The following is a 19,397-nucleotide window of genomic DNA, read 5'->3' on the forward strand; positions in this document are numbered from 1 at the left end:
GTGACTTGCCCAAGGCCACACAGCTAGGTAATGATTAAGTGTCTGAGACCGGATTTGAACCCAGGTACTCCTGACTCCAGGGCCGGTGCTTTATCCACTACGCCACCTAGCCGCCCCCAAAAATGAATTTTTAATGAAATAGGAAACTTATAAACATTTTTGATGAAAAGACCAGAGCTGCATAGAAACCGTGAAATTCAAATAGTAGTAGTTAAGAGAAACAAAAAAGTAAATGAATAAATGATGATAAAGGACTAAACAGTGATAATTTGCTTACATTCAAATATGGGGAGATATGTATATCTCCTTTGAATCCTAACCTCAGGGGCCATAGAATGAGTCCAATTATCCAAAGCCTAGGAATGAGTCATCTCTATCTTGATGGTCTTAAGAGAAGAAGGGAAGGGGACTGGGGGAAGAAGAATATACTAGAGGGGAAAGGGAAAGGAGCAGTGGAATATACAAGGAGACATTTGTACATGCTGAGAGAGAATGGTTGAGCCTTGAACTTCCCTCTTATCTCAGCCTGTCAAAGGAAGAATAACAAATACAAAGCTAGGTACAGAAATATGAGGAAGATAGGGGAGAATTAGAGGGAAGGCAGGTAAAGGGTAGCAAGATGGTGAAATGGATAGAGCTCTGGCCTGGAGCCTGGAATGGAAGACTCATCCTTCTGAGTTCTAATCTGGTCTCAGACATTTACTAGCTGTGATATATCCTGGGCAAAGCCATTTATCCTAAATGACTCAGTTTCCTCATCTGTAAAATGAGCTGGAGAAGGGAATGGAAAACCATCTCAGGATCTCTGCCAAGAAAGTCCCAAATGGGGTCCTGAAGAGTTGGACAAAACTGAAATGACTGAACAACAAAAAGGTTAAGGGAAGAATTCATCCTAGCTCTTTTTGAAGTGGCAAAGAATGGGAATTTCAGAGGGTTCCCCTGAGTTGGGGAATAGCTGACCAAATTAAGGTATATGAATAGGATGGAATGCATTTGTACTGTAAGAAATGATGAAGGGATTGTTTCAGAGTAACCTGGAAGGACTGGTATGAATGGATGTAGAGTAAAGTGAACAAAATTAGGAGAACAGTTTAGACAATGAAGACAAGTTTTAGTTAGGAGTTTGGCTCAGAGTCCCATAGAACTGGGTTGAAGCAGGCTACCAACTCCTGATGGAGGTGATCCATGGACCCAGAGGAAGTTGATTTGGCTTAACTAGGAATGTTTGTTTTTCTTTTGTTCTCAGTGGAGGAAAAAGGCAGGGGAAGAAGGGAGAGAATTAAAAAACCCTCCCTGATTCTTAGCAGCTGCAGAAACTCTGACCCTTCCCTTTCTTTTCCTTTTCAGAAGACAGATGGAATGCCTATTGCTTGTCTTCACTGACTGCCCAAAATATTTGTGCAAATGGGTTCAGCATCATGTTCCACACAGGTCCTGAAGTGTCCAGTACCTTACATGCCCACTCCCATTCCTCCTTACAGACTAACTTCACTGCGAGGTCATCCACTCACTCTCAGGCCTCATCTGTGTATTTCCCAAATAAAGCCATATTTGTAGTGGATCTGAAGACAATGAAGGTAGGATTAACTTGGGTGCTAATCACTCTCTTCTCTCCTCTCCTCCTGCTCCCCCATTCCCCCATGGAAACATAGAAATACCTTTGTGTCAGTGCTTTAGATCATGTTCAAAGGGGAATATGTGTGCTTGTTCAGGAGTCTGAGGACAAATTACTTGCGTCTGTCTTTGTAAAATAATAAGACTTAAATCCGAATGAAGGTGAGGTTAGATCATAGAACTGGATTTTTCACTCTTCACCATATTTGACTGAAGGATAAAGAATTTTTCATATAATTCTCCAGGACTGTCTTCTAAATGCTTAATGTTGATAGAGGGAATATTACACTGATGTATAAATCTATAGATTCAAGAGAGATTCCCATTTCACATTATCTCCTTAACCCTGAGCCAAGTTTTGAGAAAAATGAATTTAAAATGTTTCCATTCTCTAAATACATTTGCTTAGAAAGGGTAGGGAACCTTTTTTTTCCCTACCAAGAGCAATTTGGATGTTTACAATGTCATTCGAAGGCTATATTTGGTTAAACATTTAATTAATTCAGCCCTAAAAAGCTCTTAGATTTATTGACTTTCGAGTCCTGCCTGTGATTGCCATGGCAACTTCAGTTTTGTGGCCCACCTTACCAGAGGAGGGAAGCTGCTGGTTCTATTTTCCAGTTTTAGTTTCAGAGAAGAATGTCTGTAGTTCAAGGACTGGATGAAGTAATGTAGTTTTTATCACAATTTCTTTTTTGGAGTCTGATCTGGAGGGAGGCTAGGAGATGTGAAGTTGTGTATGGGGAAGGGGAGCCACACTTCCTAGAGCTGTAAAGCCAGGAGCCTTCTGGGGGGGGTTTATGAGGAGGGAGCTGATGGCCTCAGGATTTGACCCTTGGGGGATCACTTTGTGTTTCCTCCCTGCTCCTTCCCTTCAGATCCTTGTTGTCAATAATCGAGCTTGTGAGCTCCTTGGGTATTGTGACAAAGAGCTGATTGGCCAGAAGTTGTCGCTGCTCTTTTCTAAAGCCAGCACTTCAGTCATAGAGGCGTTATTTAAGGAGGCTGAAGAGGAGGAACAAAATATCATTGCTTTTGGAACAGTGGTGAGTGAGACATTCCTGTGGGTGATACCTTGAAAACTGGGCCTTTCTAGATCCCTGACATGGGCCTTTTGGATTTTGCCTCGATCGAGCCCATCTTGATTTGTGTCAGCTTTCAAAATTTATCATTGTTCCAGTCCTTAAAGTTAGCATTTCCATATATATTTTTCCTATCCAGAGTTTACTTGGCAAATTCCTTTGATTAAATAAACCTTTAAGCCATGGAAAAATACGCTCTCCTGAACACCTACTTTTGGTGGGAGTCCTTTTTCACTGTATAACATACTTGGACATGCCTAGATTGTGATGGAAGTTGGAGGCAAGATTAGAATAGTTGAAATCTAAATTCTCCAAATGTATCTGTCCACATAAAGTGTGAAGTGAACACAAATAAAGTAAATAAATTAAAAACTATGTCAAGAATGAAAAAAATATTTAAACAGTTTCTATTTCAGTTTTCTTCCTGTGTTACTTTATTATCATATCAAGGGTCATACTAGCACAGTGGGAGCTGGAAAGACATGGAGGCTGGGTGGGCTTGGATGCTCCCTCCAGGGAGGCTCCTCCTCAGAATTCTGGTCACTCGTGATACTTCGTGTTATTCCCAGGACCTCCAGAGGGAATGCAGAATCAGAGTTTTAGCCCTTGAAGGGATTCTGAGGACCCATAGGAAATGGAATCCTAGATAGGGTCCCAAAAGAGCTGAAATGTCTGCTCTTCTTGTCCAAAGGCACCCAATCCAGGTTTGATCTCATGCCCTTGGTGGAGAGGTTTCAGATCTGACCTCAAATACTCAGTAGCTCTGTGAACCTGGACAAACTCCATCCCCTCTGCCTGCCTCAGTTTCCTCTTTCTAAAACAGGCATAATCATAGTGGTGCTGTGAGGATCAAAGGTGATGATAGCTTTGACAATTTGTGACTTTAATTTGAGGCATTTGGGTAGATTAATTCATGGGGTTAATTCTTGAGAAAGAGAAATAAGGTAAAAAAAATAGCACCTATAATTATGTGAATAGTAATTTTAAGAAGTAATAGACTTTTTTTTTTTCTTTTCTGGAAGCATCAAATAGGTAAAGAAGAAAAAGTAGTTTGATTTTTCTTATTCTCCCTTAAAAATCCTTTTCTAATGTCTCATCCAGCCTGGATCTGGCGGGCCTTCCTTGGCTGGAAGCCTCGGGCATTCCAGAACCAGCCTCAGCCACTGCCAGGTGGCTAGAGAGTCCTGTTCTCCCAATCTTGAAGGGAGGTCATTTTCCTTATGATCATTCCGATTTGAATTTGAAAGGAATTGAAAGGATCTTTGACTTGTAACAGCGAGAATGCCAGAAAGCTCTGGCAGGATGACAGGAGCCCTAAAGTGGGATGCCAGAGATCTGATTAGAAGTGGGCTTATCTTCCCTGGATTGGCTGCTGCTGTGGGTTTTGTGGAGGGATTCTGATCCTGGCCCTGTTCCCAGGTGGACATTGTGTGCTCCAACAAGGAGAAGATTCCTGTTTCCATCTGGATGAAGAATATGAAAAATGACAGCTCCCCTTGCTGTGTCATTTTGCTGGACCCCGTGGAGAGATTCACAGTTTGGGTCACTTTCCAGGGTGATGTAAGTTTGTTTCTCAGTTTTCAACATTAAATATCATTTAGGTCATTCTATCTTCACCTAGGTTTTTTACCCTCTTCAAAAACCATGCCTCCCAATTACACATTTAGGGGAAATGAAGCAAAACTAGCCAGCCCAATGCCTGTTATATGTGAAATGCCAACTCTTCAGGACCCCCATTTAGTGTTTTCTTGGCAGAAACACTGAATTGTTTGGCCTTTTCCTTCTCTAGTTCATTTTACAAATGAGGAAACTAAGGCAAAAGGGTTAAGTGGCTTCCCCAAGGTCTTTCAGCCTCAGTATCTGAGGCTAGATTTGAACTCAGGTCTTTCAGGTTTTTCTGACTCTAGGCTTGGTGCTTTAGGCACTGTGCCATCTAACTACCCGAAGAAGATGGACATATTTTCATTATCATTATATATTGTAAGATGTCACCTGGTGTTGTAGGTATATGAGTCCTGGGTCAGGGGTCTGCCTAAATCCAGAGAAGTCACTGATCTTTTATGCACTTCTTCCAGTTCCCTCTGGTTTATCTATGAAGTGATAGATGGGGTGTTGTTAAAACTGGTGAAAGGTAGTTCTCACAATGGAACTTTCATATACATTAATCAGTTTGACCAAAGAGATAAATATACATCTAAGAAGCCCATTTGGAAAAAGGTTGTGATCTCCATCTAAATGAGAAATGAACTCTGAAATGTTAGATTTTTGATCATTTCTTTTGTAGATGGAGAAAGTTGGAATTTTTTTTAAAAGTGACCAGCTTTGGGGCGGCTAGGTGGTGCAGTGGATAGAACACTGGCCTTGGAGTCAGGAGGACCTGAGTTCAAATCCGGCCTCAGACACTTCATCATTACTTAGCTGTGTGGCCTTGGACAAGCCACTTAACCCCATTGCCTTGCAAAAAAACCCTAAAAAAAAGTGACCAGGTTTTAGATCCTCTGACTCCTAAAACAGAGGCAGCTTTAACTTATTTGTCTTACCCTCCAAACCCTGAGGTTTGGTTAAACTGAAAGGGGGACAACTAGTTCTTATCTTGGTGTATTTCATACTAAAGTGACCATGTGTATTTTTTCCTCTAAGGGCAAGGTAATATCATGTGACAGTCTTTTTACTCAACTCTTCGGTTATTTGTCCTTGGAAGAAGTGATTGAAAAAGGAATCTTGGACTTGATTCCTTCTCTGCATCTGCCTCCCCCTGGCCAGCGGGTCACAAAGGTATGAGCTGCTAGAGTAGCTGCCTAACAGAGCCCTTTCTCCTGTGACTTTGATTGAACTAGAAACAAATTCTTTCAAAGAGGCACAGACTCTATTTTGTGACACTTAAGCTTAGGGATTCTGGTGTAGAATTGTTGGAATTTGTAGATATAAAGCAGGAACTTTTAATCTTGGGCCCATGAATTTGTTTTAAAAAATATTTTGATAACTGTATTTCAATATAATTGATTTCCTTTGTGATCCTCTGTACTTTATTTTATATATTTAAGAACTGATTCTGAGAAAGGGGGGATGGGGTGGGGCTGGTTCTGGACACAAAAGAGTGACCTGGCCTAGAACCTGCTAACTGTTCTTTGAAGTCCCCTGGATCTACCTGTAGAAATATGTCTTCTGATTTTTCTGTTTCAAGCCCTATTTTCCACCTTTTTTAATAGGTAGCTATTTGTAGGATGTTATTCACTAGGTCTTGAGGGGAGGAAAATGGAGAATTGGAATGCAGAACTCTCTTGGGCTCTAGTCTCCTATCCTCCTAACTACTGGGGACTACTTTGGGACGAGGGAAGGTGGGAAATCCTGATGAGAAGCAAGTAAGAAAGGAAGGTGCCTACTTGTGTGCTTTCATTTCTGTGGATACAGAGAAAGGCCCACCTAGAGTTCTGGTCCTCAGGGGGGTAGTTAACAGGCAAGTCCCTGGAGACCAGCCAGCTGGAGATGTGGTTCCCCTTGGAATAAGGAGGGAGGCCAGGAAGGATGGGAGGGAACCTGCTCTGAACCAGCTGTCTTGGCTTGTAACAGGACCTACGGATTCAGAGATTGACAGGGAGAACCAAAGATGGCAGCTCCTTCCCCCTGAGCTTAAAGCTGAGGATGGATGTCCCAGATGAGGCAGAAGAGGGTCCTGTGGAGGCTTCAGTCTACATCTTCTCAGCTTCCATCTGGATTTTTACCACCATCAGTGGCTTAATCATTCTTCAGCCCGATGGGACCATCTATGGCATCAACCAGAACTTTGCTGTAACACTGTTTGGTTACGAAAAGGTAGAGGTGCTGGGAAAGGTAGGGAGTCTGTTTGTTCCTTCTATCTGCTCTCATCCGAGAGACCGCATGGTTCAAGGAGTATCAAACAAGAAGGTCCCTCCACAAGTCTGACTCGGGAGAAAGGGCATGCCCAACTTCCTAAGTTGACTCTCCTAGACTGGCTGCAGCCCAGCCTGGCCTAGCCTGACTGCTCTGGGCTCAGACTTCACTTGGCAACAGTCACTTTGGTCAGTCAAGAAGCATTTATTGAGTGCCATCTGCCATCTAGGTACAGTACTAGGTACTGGGGAAGCAACCCCTCCTCTGCAGAAGTTTCCTTTCTAAAGGGGAGATGATGAGTACACACATCATCAGTAGATAGAGAATGAACACAAGAAAAACCAATGCAAATAAAGACAAGTTATTCCATTCTAGGTTGTTTGAGAGGGAGGGCTGCACTGGGAAGCCAGGAGGCAGAGGTGAGGAGGGTGAGCCTTCCAGACTGCAGGACAGCCAGTAACTGGGCAGATGGGATGTGGAGCATTTGAAAGAGATGCAGGCTGGAACTGGGGAGACACAGGAAGCATCCACTGTCTGTCAGAAACCAGGTTAAGCACTCTCTAGATGATGGGGGAATAGAGTCCATTGAGGCTGGGGAGGGAGGTTGGGGCCAGGTTGTAAAAGATTTTAAAAGATCCGAAAGAGTCAATTCTTTACTCTAGAAGCAACAGGGAGCCATTCAAATGGGGTGAATTTGTCAGTAGTGTGTTGGATTCCCTGGAGTGGGGGAGAGACTTGAGGCAGGAGAGCAGGTAGAAAACCCTCTAAAAGCAGGGTGCTTTGGGCTCAAAGATGATAGGCTTTATTTGAGTGTTCTCCCCCCAAAATATGCTCTATTTTTATTTATTAATTTTTTTCTTGCAAGGCAATGGGGTTAAGTGACTTGCTCAGGGTCACACAGCTAAGTAAGTATTAAGAATCTGAGGATGAATTTGAATGCAGGTCCTCCTAACTCCAGAGCCAGTGCTCTATCCACTGGGCCACCTAGCTGCCCTAATATGCTCCATTTTATTTTATTTTATTTTATTTTATTTTATTTTATTTTATTTTATTTTATTTATTTTATTTTATTTTATTTTATTTTATTTTATTTTATTTTATTTTATTTTATGTTATGTTATGTTATGTTATGTTATTTTACTTTACTTTTTTCATGGGTGGATCACATTCTTTATGGTAAGTCCATTACAAAAGTTACTTCCATATTTTTCCACCATTGCCATTGCTGATTGCAACTCCCTCCTTTCTTATTTCTCCACTACCATGTACTCTATTTTCTCTCTCCTTTCACTCTGACTCTGCTGTAGGGTTGCTGAGTGGCGCAGCAGACAGATCCCTGGTCCTGGGGCCAAGAGGCCCTGAGCCCCCTTACCACCCCTTAGACCCAGCATCCACCTGGCCCTATGGTCCTGGACAGGCCTTCCAATCCCAGCCCCTTGCAAAAAATATAAAAGAAAATGTGTTATATCTGACCACTCTCCCGCCATGGTCCATCCTCTCCTCCTTTATTCACATCCCCACACCTTTTCCCTGCTTCCCCCTCCTTCTTACTCCAGATGTCTCTACCCCATTGAGTATATTTGCTGTTTCCTCTCCTAACCACCTCTGATGAGAGCAAAGGTTCCCTCATTCCCCCTTGCCTCCCCCCTTCCATATCATTGCAATAGCTCATTGTAATAAAGAAAAAAATTTTATTATATGAAATATCTTGGCCTATTCCCCCTCTCCTTTTTCTTTCTCCCATTACATTTTCCTTTTTTCTATTGACTCCATTTTTGCACCATATTTTATCTTCAAATTCAGCTTTCCCCTGTGCTCCAACTATAAAAGCTCCCTCTACCTGCTCTATTAACTGAGAAGGTTCATATGAGTATTATCAGTGTCATTTTTCTATGCAGGAATACATGCAGTTCATCATCATCATTAAGTCCCTCATATTTTCCCCCTTTCCTTCACTTCTGTGCTTCACCCGAGTCCTGTATCTGAAGATCAAACCTTCTGTTCAGCTCTGGCCATTCCAACAGGAACATTTGAAATTCCCCTGGTTCATTGAAAGTCCATCTTTTTCCCTGGAAGAGGACATTCAGCCTTGCTGGGTAGTTCATTCTTGGCTGCATTCTAAGCTCTTTTGCCTTCCAGTATATTATATTCCAAGCCCTACAAGCTTCCAATGTAGTTTCTGCTAAGTCCTGTGTGATCCTGACTGCAGCTCCACAATATTTGAACTGTGTCCTTCTGGCTGCTTGTAATATTTTCTCTTTGACTTGGGAGTTCTAGAACTTGGCTATAATATTCCTAGGGGTTGGTTTTTTGGGATCTCTTTCTCTGGGGGATCGGTGGATTCTCTCCATTTCTATTTTGCCCTCTGCTTCTAGAATATCAGGGCAATTTTCCTGTAGTAATTCTTTGAAAATGATGTCAAGGCTCTTTTCCTGATCATGACTTTCAGGTATTCCAATAATTTTTAAATTGTCTTTCCTAAGTCTGTTTTCCATATCAGTTGTTTTTTCAATGAGATATTTCACATTTTCTTCTAATTTTTCATTGTTTTGGTTTTATAGTAATGAATCCTGGTTTCTTGTAAATTCATCAATCTCCCTGAGTTACACTCTTTGTCTGAAGGATTTGTTCTCCTCAGAGAGTTTTCTTATTTGTTTTTCCATCTGGCCAAGTTTGCTTTTTAAAGCATTCTTCTCCTCAATAACTTTTTGAACTGTTCTATCCATTTGACCTAAGCTGGTTTTTAGCATGCTATTTTCTTCAGCATTTTTTTGGATTTCCTTGACTAAGCTGCTGACTTCATTTTCATGTTTTTCCTGCATCTCTCTCCTTTCTTTTCCCAGTTTTTCTTCTAACTCCCTCATTTGATTTTCAAAGTCTTTTTTGAGCTCTGTCATAGCCTGAGCCCAATTTCTGTTTTTTCTGGGAGTCTTTAGATACAGGAGCTTGTGCTTCCTCATCTTCAGACTGAGTATTTTGATCCTTCTTGGGCTCATTTGCAAAATATTTCTCAATGGTCTTCCTCTTGTTTCTCGGCTTGCTCATTTTCCCAGCCTGGGCCTGGTTTTGGGGTGCTTCCTGAGCTTTTGAGACACTCCCACAAGGGTCTCAGTGTGTGAGGCTCTGTCCTCCCTCCTGGTCTGTGAATGACCATAAGCTCCCCCCTCTGCCACGGGGCTGAGGTGGGGGGGGCCCTGCTGTTCTATTGGGGGGGCCTAGACTGTGATCAGGATCTGAATGTGGTCAGAGCTCCAGAGTCCTGTGCCAGGGGCAGAGGACAGAGCTAGGCAGTCTCTCTTCACTCCCCTCCCTCAGCGCAATGGGCTCATGCCCTGGGGGCTCCTGTTTACCGGCTCTGCCTGCTTCTGTTTCCAGATCTGGGCTGTGGAAAGATCATGCTGCTAGCTGTGTGCCCTGAGGGCTGGGCTCCACGTGCTCACTCTGGCAGAGGTCCCCCGCTGTTCCCCCACTTTGTGCCCGGTGCTCCCCAGGGTGCAGCCCAGGAGACTCCCCCGCTGCTGTGAGCCGAGGCTCCCAGCACCCTGGGGTTGCCTCCGGGAGGCTGAAGTTCTTTGGCTCTGGCGGGCCACCCCTCTGGTGGGCCGCCCTCTGACCCCGGGGAGCAGAGCCTTTCTGCTCTTTTCCAGGTTACCTTGAGTAGGAGAACTGCCTCACTGGGTCCCTTTGTGGCTTCTGTCTCTTGAAAGTTTAGTTAGAGTCCTTAGTTTCACGTTTTATCAGAGAGCGCCTAAGACTTGATCCCTTCTTGTCACCATCTTGGCTCCGCCCCATATGCTCCATTTTAAAAGAAAAGAATTATTCTGAATTTAACAAAGATCAAATAAAATGAACATTTTCATGTAAGAAGAACTTTAAAAAAGAAACTTGTATTTGAAACTGCAAGATTTTCTTAGGTTGAGCTTGCTTTTTCTTTGAAGTATATGCTTAATGCACTTTAAACTTTTACAGCTGTCCTGCTTGTCTGTCTTTTTGTCCAGCTTTCCTTTTCTTCCTTTCTGGGCATTTAAAATTTTTATTTTTATTTTGAGTTTAACATACACAAAAGTAGGCATTTCTGTAGACATGGTAGAAAAGAAAGAGGATTATCCAGGAAAACTGTAGATCTCTCTTATGTACAACTTGCTTTTCTTTTAAAATATGTAATAAGCTTTACCTGTATCTTTCAAAACTGTCCTTTTTTGTGTTTCTTAGCTTTCCCCTTCATTTCTTTTTCTTTTCTTTTTTTAAGGATTTTGCAAGGCAGATGGGGTTAAGTGGCTTGCCCAAGGCCACACAGCTAGGTCATTATTAAGTGTCTGAGACCGGATTTGAACTCAGGTACTCCTGACTTCAGGGCCGGTGCTCCGTCCACTGCGTCACCTAGCCACCCCTCTCTTTCTTTTTTTTAAAGAAAGATTTTATTTATTTTGAGTTTTACAATTTTCCCCTATTCTTGCTTCCCTCCCCCACCCCCCACAGAAGGCAGTCTATTAGTCTTTCTATTGTTTCTATGATATACATTGATCTAAGTTGCATGTGATGAGAGAGAAATCATATCCTTAAGGAAGAAAAATAAAGTAAAAGAGATAGCAAATTTACATAATATAATAATGGCTTTTTTTTCTGAACTGAAGGTAATAGTCTTTGGTCTTTGTTCAAACTCCATGGTTCTTTCTCTGGATACAGATGGTATTCTCCATCGTAGACAGCCCCAAATTGTCCCCGATTGTTGCACTGAGGGAATGGGCAAGTCCATCAAGGTTGATCATCACCCCCATGATGCTGTTAGGGTGCACAGTGATTTTCCGGTTCTGCTCATCTCACTCAGCATCAGTTCATGCAAATCCCTCCAGGCTTCCCTGAATTCCCATCCTTCCTAGTTTCTAATAGAACAATAGTGTTCCATGACATACATATACCACAGTTTGTTAAGCCATTCCACAACTGAAGGACATTCACTTAATTTCCAATTTTTTGCCACCACAAACAGGGCTGCTATGAATATTTTTGTACAAGTGATGATTTTACCCTTTTTCATGATCTCTTTGGGGTATAGACCCAGTAGTGGTATTGCTGGATCAAAGGGTATGTACATTTTTGTTGCCCTTTGGGCATAATTCCAAATTGCTCTCTCTTCCCCTTCCACCTTTTCTTTCCCCTTCCCCTATCCTTTCCCCTTTCCTTTCCCTTTCCCCTCCCCTTCCCCTTCTCTTCCCCTTCCTTTTTCCCTTTCCCTTCCCCTTCCATTCCATTCCATCTTCCTATTCCCCTTCCTCTTCCCCTTCCCTTCCCTTCCCTTTCCCTTCCCTTCCCTTTCCTTTCCCCTTTTCCTATCCCCTTTCCCTTTCCCTTCCCCTTCCCCTTCCCTTTCCCTTCCCCTTCCCTTTCCATTTCCCTTTCCCTTCCCCTTCTTCCCCCTTCCCCTTCCCTTTCCCTTTCCCTTTCCCTTTCCCTTTCCCTTTCCCTTTCCCTTCCCCTTCCCCTTCCCCTTCCCCTTCCCCTTCCCCTTTCCCTTTCCCTTTCCCTTTCCCTTTCCCTTTCCCTTTCCCTTTCCCCAGTTCTAAGCCCTTTTATTCCTAGTACCCTTGTAGCAAATCTATATAGTGACTTTGTCTGAAAATGTCCCTTTTGTTCTTCATCATGAGTCTCTCACTTCTCCTTGTACCTAATAGACTTCCTCATCCTTCCTTTGCAATTTGGTTTGCATTTTCATTGCTCAGTTTTCTCAAGTATTTCAACATTTTTTTTTGTTATTATTCTATAAATTCTTCTCCTGGTTTTGTTCTTTCCTCTGTGTCAGTTAAAACAATACTTCCCAGATTTCTCTGAAAGTCTTCATGCCTTTTCTCATTGTTTAATAATATTCTATTGTATTCATAGGCTACAATTGGTTTAGCTGCTCTCTAATTGAAGGACACATCTTAGTTTCTAGTTCTTCACCATCACAAAAAGAGTTTCAGTAAATATTTTTGTCTGTGTGGGTCCTTTTCCTCTTTGATCTTGTAGCTGTATAACTGGGTCTGAGTTTGCTCAGCTCAGTGCCTTTGGGGTATGGTTCCAAACTGCTTTCCAGAGTGACTAGACAGATGTATGGCTCCACTAACAGTGCATCGCTGGACCTGTAGTTCCTTTCAATGATCCTAATTTTTTTTTTCTTTCTGTCTATTCCAGTTGGAGAGGTAGGAGGCAAAACCTCAGAGTTGCTTTACTTTGCAGAGTTGCTAATGGCTTGGAATATTTTTTCAGATGGTTCTTAATAGTGGAACATGCCCATTTTCTTGCTCAGCTTCATGTGGCATGATTTCCATGCCCTTTGCCATCCTTATTGCCCTCTGAATACTCTTCACCTCAGTAGTATGCAGTAGGCACTTAATACGTATACAGAGATGGATGAATGCCTTCACTTCATTGGTTTCCATAGCATAATGAAACTACCACTTGATTATGGTCCATCCTTGGCATCCCTGGGATCTTACTCAGGTCAGTGGTGATCTTGCCATTATTCTTTTGTCTTAGACATAGGCACCAGTGTCTTACCATGCCTCCAGTGGAGACATCTTTACAGACTCATGGGATTCTAGAGTGGTATGCTTCAGGACTGATCCCCCCCATCCTGTTTTATCCCTGAGGCCCAGAGAAGTGAGAGGTTTTACTGAGAAACTGGGTCTACTGTTTTCTACTGTACTCTTCTGCCTACTATCACTACTGCTATTTTTTTCCTTTATCCTCTCTACTAGAAGAAGTAGATATTTTAGCAAACAGACAAAATAAAGGAGAGTCCTTTCAAAATCAATTGACCTAATAAAAACTTGTACTCAAAGCCTCTTTTTTGATAGAAGTGTTACGATCTATTGAGTTCACATATAACAGTGATAAACCATCCATAGAATTTTCTGATCTCAAGCTGGGACAGACTTCAGAGGACATTGACTTCAACCCATAGGCAAACCTTGAATTCCCCCTACAAAAAGGCCACAGGCTTTATCAATCAAATATCAGTAAAAAACTGGTATGTGTAGCTGGCATGGTAAAGAAGGCAGATCTGTACATCTGCACATCTGCAGGTAAACTTGTCTTCCTTTCTTTAATCTCTCATTTCTCACTCTATGTGGCTCACATTTTCTTTCTCTTGCTTTCCCCATCTTTCTCACTCCCCTTCTCCCTCTCATGTCTTACTCCACATATGGAGCCATAGCTCACATTTCTTCTCTCTCTCTCTCTCCTGTCTCTATTGCTCTTATTTCTTGCTCTATTTGGCTCACATTTTTTTCTCTTCTTTGTCTATCACTCTGATTTTTCACTCACATTTCTTCTCTCTTTTCCCCTATCTTTCTTTCTCTGTCTTTCATTTCTCTATTTGGTTCACATTTCTTCTCTCTCTTCCTCTGTCTCTCTCTCTCATTTCTCACTCCATTTGGTTCACCTTTTTTTCTCTGTCCCCCCTCTATATCTCTGTCTCTGTCTTTCTTCCTCTCCCCTGCCCTTCCCCTCTTCTCTTTGTTGTCATCATGGACTCTTCTTGGGTTCTGAATCTTTAGCATTGTATGTTTCTAGAACATCACATTTCTGATGCCTGATTTCTACCACCATATGGACCTGGTTGAGAGTAGCTCTGTGCCATCATTCAGTACTGTAAACTCCTTGGAAGGAAGAAATGAGAATAAGGCTGAGATGGGGACAGAAGAGAACCAAGAGTGGGATGAAGCAGGTAAAAGGGACCACAGGGAGGCTTTGACCTTGCAGGCATTGACTTTGCAGGTATGTGTTGAAAGCCTCCTGCTGAAAGGCCAGATTAAGCTCCAGTTGAAATAGGAAGGCATGGTAGACCTAATGGACCAACTGCATCTCAGAATCTCCAGATGAAGAAGCCTCCAAGAGCCTGAAGCAGGCTTTTCCTTTAGATCATGCCCCCTCAGTGTGGGGCCTTAATGTCCCCAGAGATGGGGGAGTCAGAACTTCTTGATGCAGCCAGTTCCACTTTTTTGGACCACTCCAGTCATTGCAACATTGTTCCTCATTTTGACCTGAAAGCTGCCTCCTTGCAACATCAATGCTTTATTTGTATTTGTGGGGCTAAACAAAATAACCTCACCTGTGATAAGAGAATTTCTGCAAAGGGAGAAGGCTCAAGCTTTTCTCTTCTCTCCCTTTTTTGTCTTCCCAACCTGGCCAGAAGTAGGAACACAAGGAGATTTTTCTCTTTTGAAAACTTTGAAACTTATGATTAAACAAAGTTTCCATTCTTCATGCCTGTTGTTAAAATATCTCCCACTGAACATTTAAAGGGTTAGTGGATGACCTTGTTTATTGGGAAGGAAAGATGAGGAATTACAGTCACCAGGAAAGAGTTTATTTGGGTATGGATCCTTGACAATTTATGCAATATTTCTAAATCAAATGAGCCTCTTTGGGTCCCAGGTGGTTGTATTTTGGATGTTGCTACAGCCCATGTTTTTTTAGCATTTAAGCAGGCCAGAATAGCAATATTGGGAGTATATTCAACCAGGAATAATTTATCTTCTGGAATCTACAGGCAGTTGTCCCAAAATAGAATTACCAGAACTGAGCCAGAGTTAATAGAACATGGGGAATGTCATTGTGATCAATGGCTATTCAAGATATAGTTGAGATGTCAGATTTATATTAATAGTGATAGCGCTCTTGCTGACCATTTGAAATTTATATCAGATCAGATTAGATGAAGACTACCAAGGAATTTAAACAAGGAAGGGTAGTCAAGCCAATGAAATGAATACAAATGACAGACAATCAGACAGTTGAGTCTCTTGCTTATTTGCCTATAGGGTCTGGAAGAATCCTCGACTTTGAAAGAAGGGCTTCCCATTAAACCAAACCCTTGCATTTGAGATATGAATCTCATCAGAATATCCGTGTGGTTAACTGGTTGATCCCTCAGAGTTTATGGCTTACATCTAATAGATTATTCAGGCACAAGAGACAGATAGGCAAATAGGCAACACAGATCCATACTTAAAAGACTAATTTGTTTCTGTGATATTTCTGAATAGGGCTGCAATTTTACTGGGCAGTTGATTTTTCTTGCCCATAATTCTCCTTAAGTAAAAATCAGCTTTGGGCAAGATGGAGGGGTTAATGGGCCAAAGCATCTGAGCCTGAACTGCCCCTGACCTAGCCTGTTCTATCTGGATCACCAAGAATTTTGAAAAATTGTCTTAGAGTCAGTTTATTGGGTATTGTTTCCAATCACTAATCAATGATGCAGAGATTGGAGAGTAAACTACAGTTTGATTTTGTTCAGAGTGCAGATTTCATCATCCACCAATGAGGCTGTGAGCCATGACCTTCAGTTACTATGTATAGAATCTGAGTACAGAAGCAGGATGGATGTAGATTATTGCATTTTACAGAGGGCCGAAGATCTAGATTTTCATTTTAGGGAATAGAATAGAAGAAGGCAATGAGGATGTTTGTATCAAGTGGGTTAGGGATCTAGCTGGTCAAAACTAGACCAGCAGTTTATGTCTTAAGCTCAATTTTGGCAAACTTCAGCAGGCAATTGGAGCTGCTTGCTTCAAGCCCACAGTAGCAGGAAATTTGAGTCTGAGCCACCTCATTTGACATGGCAGCCTTTTAGATACTGAATGATAAAGAGTGATTGGGTTTCCTCTTAAGTCATTTCTTCTTTAGGCTAAACCCTACCAGGTCTTTATAATTATAATTTATAGACATTTATTAAATGCCTACATTGTGCTGAATATCAGGGATACAAATGGGAAAAAAATAAGTCCCTGTCATCAAGGAGTAATGGAGGAATGGAAGTTGAATGAAAGTTGGATGGAAGTTGAAAAGGTGGGGTGGGAAGGTAGAGGCCTGGTATGGGCATCCTGATGGAGTTTGAATCCAAAGGGATGTGTAGTTGACAGGTGTACTTTGATCTGTCTTCTAACCCTCCAATTAGAAGGACAGAGGGTATTGAGGGGCCTGAGAAGGTATGAGGATCAAAACTGATAAAATGGCATGATGATGAAATTCCATGGAACATGATTCTTGGGGTCCACTTCAAAGGACTGGGTGGGAAAAGATCTATATTGGCTTTTTGGTTGTCCTTCTTTGGACACTCTATCTTGCTCATGTACTATCTAAAATGTGGGCATTTGAAATGGAATATTTTCTCTGTTCCCAAACCTCACCTGTAAGCATAGTTTATAGTGCTTTTCTTTCAGTGGATTCAAGATAATTATTCATCCTGATCATGGATGTAGCAAGGAAGAAGACTAAGATTAAGCTAGTTCCCTATCTCTTTGAGCTGCTGAAAATTAGGAAGTATTTGTTAGTACCGAGTTGCTAGGCAAAAAGAATATTCTTTTTCTTATTTTTCTTAGATCCTGGTTTTGATATCTTGCATTTCGCAGATGAACTTCAGCAAATCCAGGACCAGGAATCAACAGGATCCACAAGAGACCACAATAAGATGGCACCCCAAGTTGAAGATGATGAGAACAGTTTGCCATCTTTTTTATTACCTCCTGCAGGACCATCTACACTAGAGTAAGCTACTTGAAAATTTTAACCTTGTCACTATGGTGTATTTATAGGAGAAGAATAGAATTTTACAGCTGAAGGAGAACTGAGAGATCATTTGGTCCAAGTGTCTCATTTCACAGATAAACTAACTCATTTATGTGATGTGAATAATTTGATAATACTAAGGATAGGTGTTCCCACCCAGGACTAGCACTTGGGCTGCCTAGCTGTGAGCCTGGGCTCTCTCTCAGTCCCTTTGGGAAGGAAGTCTCTTTTTAACTCTACTTTGGGGAAGAGGAGAGATGGAGTTTCCAATTTTTTGTTCCTTGGCTATATGCATGCGTGTAGATTTATGTTTACATGCACAGGTACTCAAAATTTGGAAGAAGTGATCATTAACTTTTTCAACAAAATTCTGTTACATGACAAAATATCGGGAATTTTCAGAGAGAACTTGCCCAAGGAACTGTATGAACTTGAGAAGCATGTCTCAAGCTTTTTAGCTTGCACTGATCCTATTCACTAGACTTTTCCCTCTTGGGACATTGATCTCCACAAATATCCTAGTGAGGCTGAATGGCTGTGGGATTTGAATTCACTTAGCCTTTATCAGAGCTTCTTGGGTATGTGTGTAGACCTGAATGAGTTCTCTTAGGCATTTTAGGTTATTGAGGTTGAAGGCACAACTCCCCTGCCCTTTCCTCCCTAAGCAGTCGATAGTCTGTGATAAGAGATGAGTCCATGAAATTCAAGTGGTCTGGTTCCCATGGTGGTCTGGGTTACTGATGACCTCAGAGGGCTTTGCAACCCAATTCTGTGAATTGGAGAATGAAGCCAGGTGTCAGTGCTGAGAGAATCTCTACAAGGGTGAGAAGACTTTAGCATAGCTAGCTTCTGGAGGAGCTAATTGTAGAGAAGGCCATAGGCCAGAAGAGGCCATCCAATGGTAGGCAGATGAAATTTGTAGAAAAGATGTTTAAATATAGGCCCATGTTTTAAAGGGAATGCAATTGAAGGGGGCATCCTAGCCCAATGTACTCCAGTCATCTATCAGTTACCTACCTCATCCTGCTATGGAAGGAGGGGAACCTGCATTCCAGAAGGCTTTGCTATATGATTGCTGGCCCAAGATGGAAAAGTTTGTAGGACAGAGTAGGTGACAGGGTCTGTTTCCTGAGTCCTAGCTAAGCTAAATTCCAGAGTCTCTGTTTTGGTAAATGGCCCCTGAGAGAAAGGATGTGAAAGAGATATGGCCTGTATTTTTAAGGGAGCCTTCACAGGGGGGATAGAAAGGATAATATTCCTTTTGAAGTCTTTCAGATTTGAGCATTTCTAAGCTCCCAGGGATAAAAGCCTGAGATTTTCAATGGAGAGGCAGTCCACCTTTGTGTATTGATTTCTAGCACATTTGAGATAGTAGCCAGCAGGCTGTTTTATTTTTGTTTCTTGTTGACTTTGATGTAACTCTGTAATCCATGTTACTGTCCTCAGTATGGATAATGTCACTGCTGCTAGTCCCCCAATGCTAGAGGAACAGCCCTCGTCTGTGGGAGCTTCTGAAGAGGAACCTGCAGAGATGAAGATGGCACAGAGTCCCAGAAACATTACTGGCATTTTAAAAAAGGAGTCTAATATTCAGTCTGAAAGAGACTCTATAAAACAGCTACCACCAGAGAATTCAGTGGTTATACTGGAAGAAACCACTTTTCAAAGAGTGCTCTCAGATGAAGCAGGTTCTGTCCTTGCTTCTGATCCAAAAGAAAGTGATGCGAACCCCTCAGATTATGGTGGTAAGGATCACTCCCCTGAGACTTTAGATCCCCAAATGACCCCCCTCCCTAATGAGGAGGATCAAAATGTGCAGGGAAAGAAGTTGGATGCCTCAGAGGACCTCCAGGGAGAATTGGCACCAGAGTACCCTTTTTCAACCTGGAACCCTCCAAATTATAATAATGTGGATCTCCCAGAAGACTTATTAGAAAAGCAAACTATGAATGCTCAGGCAACCTCCACCCCTGTGAAAATGGGAAAGTTCCAGAAGCATGGAGTTAGCCTCCACTTGGAGATCCTGGAGGGCACTTACACTGGGATCTGTCATCACAAAGATGGGACTGACCTTGGTGAGTACATCAGAGATTTTGGAGAGAAGGGGAATGATTTTGAACTGCTTGGTTTACTTTGATTCTTCACTTTGACTGCTATTCCCTGCTTTCAGTAATTTCACATTTCTATTTGAATATTGCCACATTACTGTGTCTATATCATTTGGCAATTTTTTTTGGAATAATTCCTCTGTGTTTAAAAATTTTTTCCTAGTAATTTTGGTGAAAATCATTCACCGAT

The 19,397-nt window shown here is 42.0% G+C and overlaps 1 protein-coding gene across 12 annotated transcripts in view; it reads left to right on the forward strand.

Moving 5' to 3' along the window:
* The window catches only part of PASK (PAS domain containing serine/threonine kinase), an 82,103-nt gene that overhangs the window by 23,413 nt on the left and 39,293 nt on the right, over positions 1 to 19,397 (forward strand). For 8 of the 12 annotated variants that reach the window (XR_012469296.1, XR_012469295.1, XM_074190706.1 and 5 more), the window contains exons 3-10: positions 1,348 to 1,577; positions 2,493 to 2,660; positions 4,116 to 4,256; positions 5,337 to 5,471; positions 6,267 to 6,527; positions 14,103 to 14,256; positions 16,913 to 17,078; positions 18,546 to 19,174. Coding sequence is in view for 10 of the 12 variants with exons in the window: in XM_074190706.1 (XP_074046807.1) it covers positions 1,348 to 1,577; positions 2,493 to 2,660; positions 4,116 to 4,256; positions 5,337 to 5,471; positions 6,267 to 6,527; positions 14,103 to 14,256; positions 16,913 to 17,078; positions 18,546 to 19,174 (1,884 nt within the window). In the remaining 2 variants the exon portion in view is untranslated. The remainder of the gene's footprint in view (positions 1 to 1,347; positions 1,578 to 2,492; positions 2,661 to 4,115; positions 4,257 to 5,336; positions 5,472 to 6,266; positions 6,528 to 14,102; positions 14,257 to 16,912; positions 17,079 to 18,545; positions 19,175 to 19,397) is intronic. The other 4 variants (XM_074190709.1, XM_074190710.1, XM_074190713.1 and 1 more) reach the window with 4 other exon arrangements.

Source organism: Macrotis lagotis, chromosome 6, assembly GCF_037893015.1.
Source record: "Macrotis lagotis isolate mMagLag1 chromosome 6, bilby.v1.9.chrom.fasta, whole genome shotgun sequence".
NCBI classification, from domain to species: domain Eukaryota; kingdom Metazoa; phylum Chordata; class Mammalia; order Peramelemorphia; family Peramelidae; genus Macrotis; species Macrotis lagotis.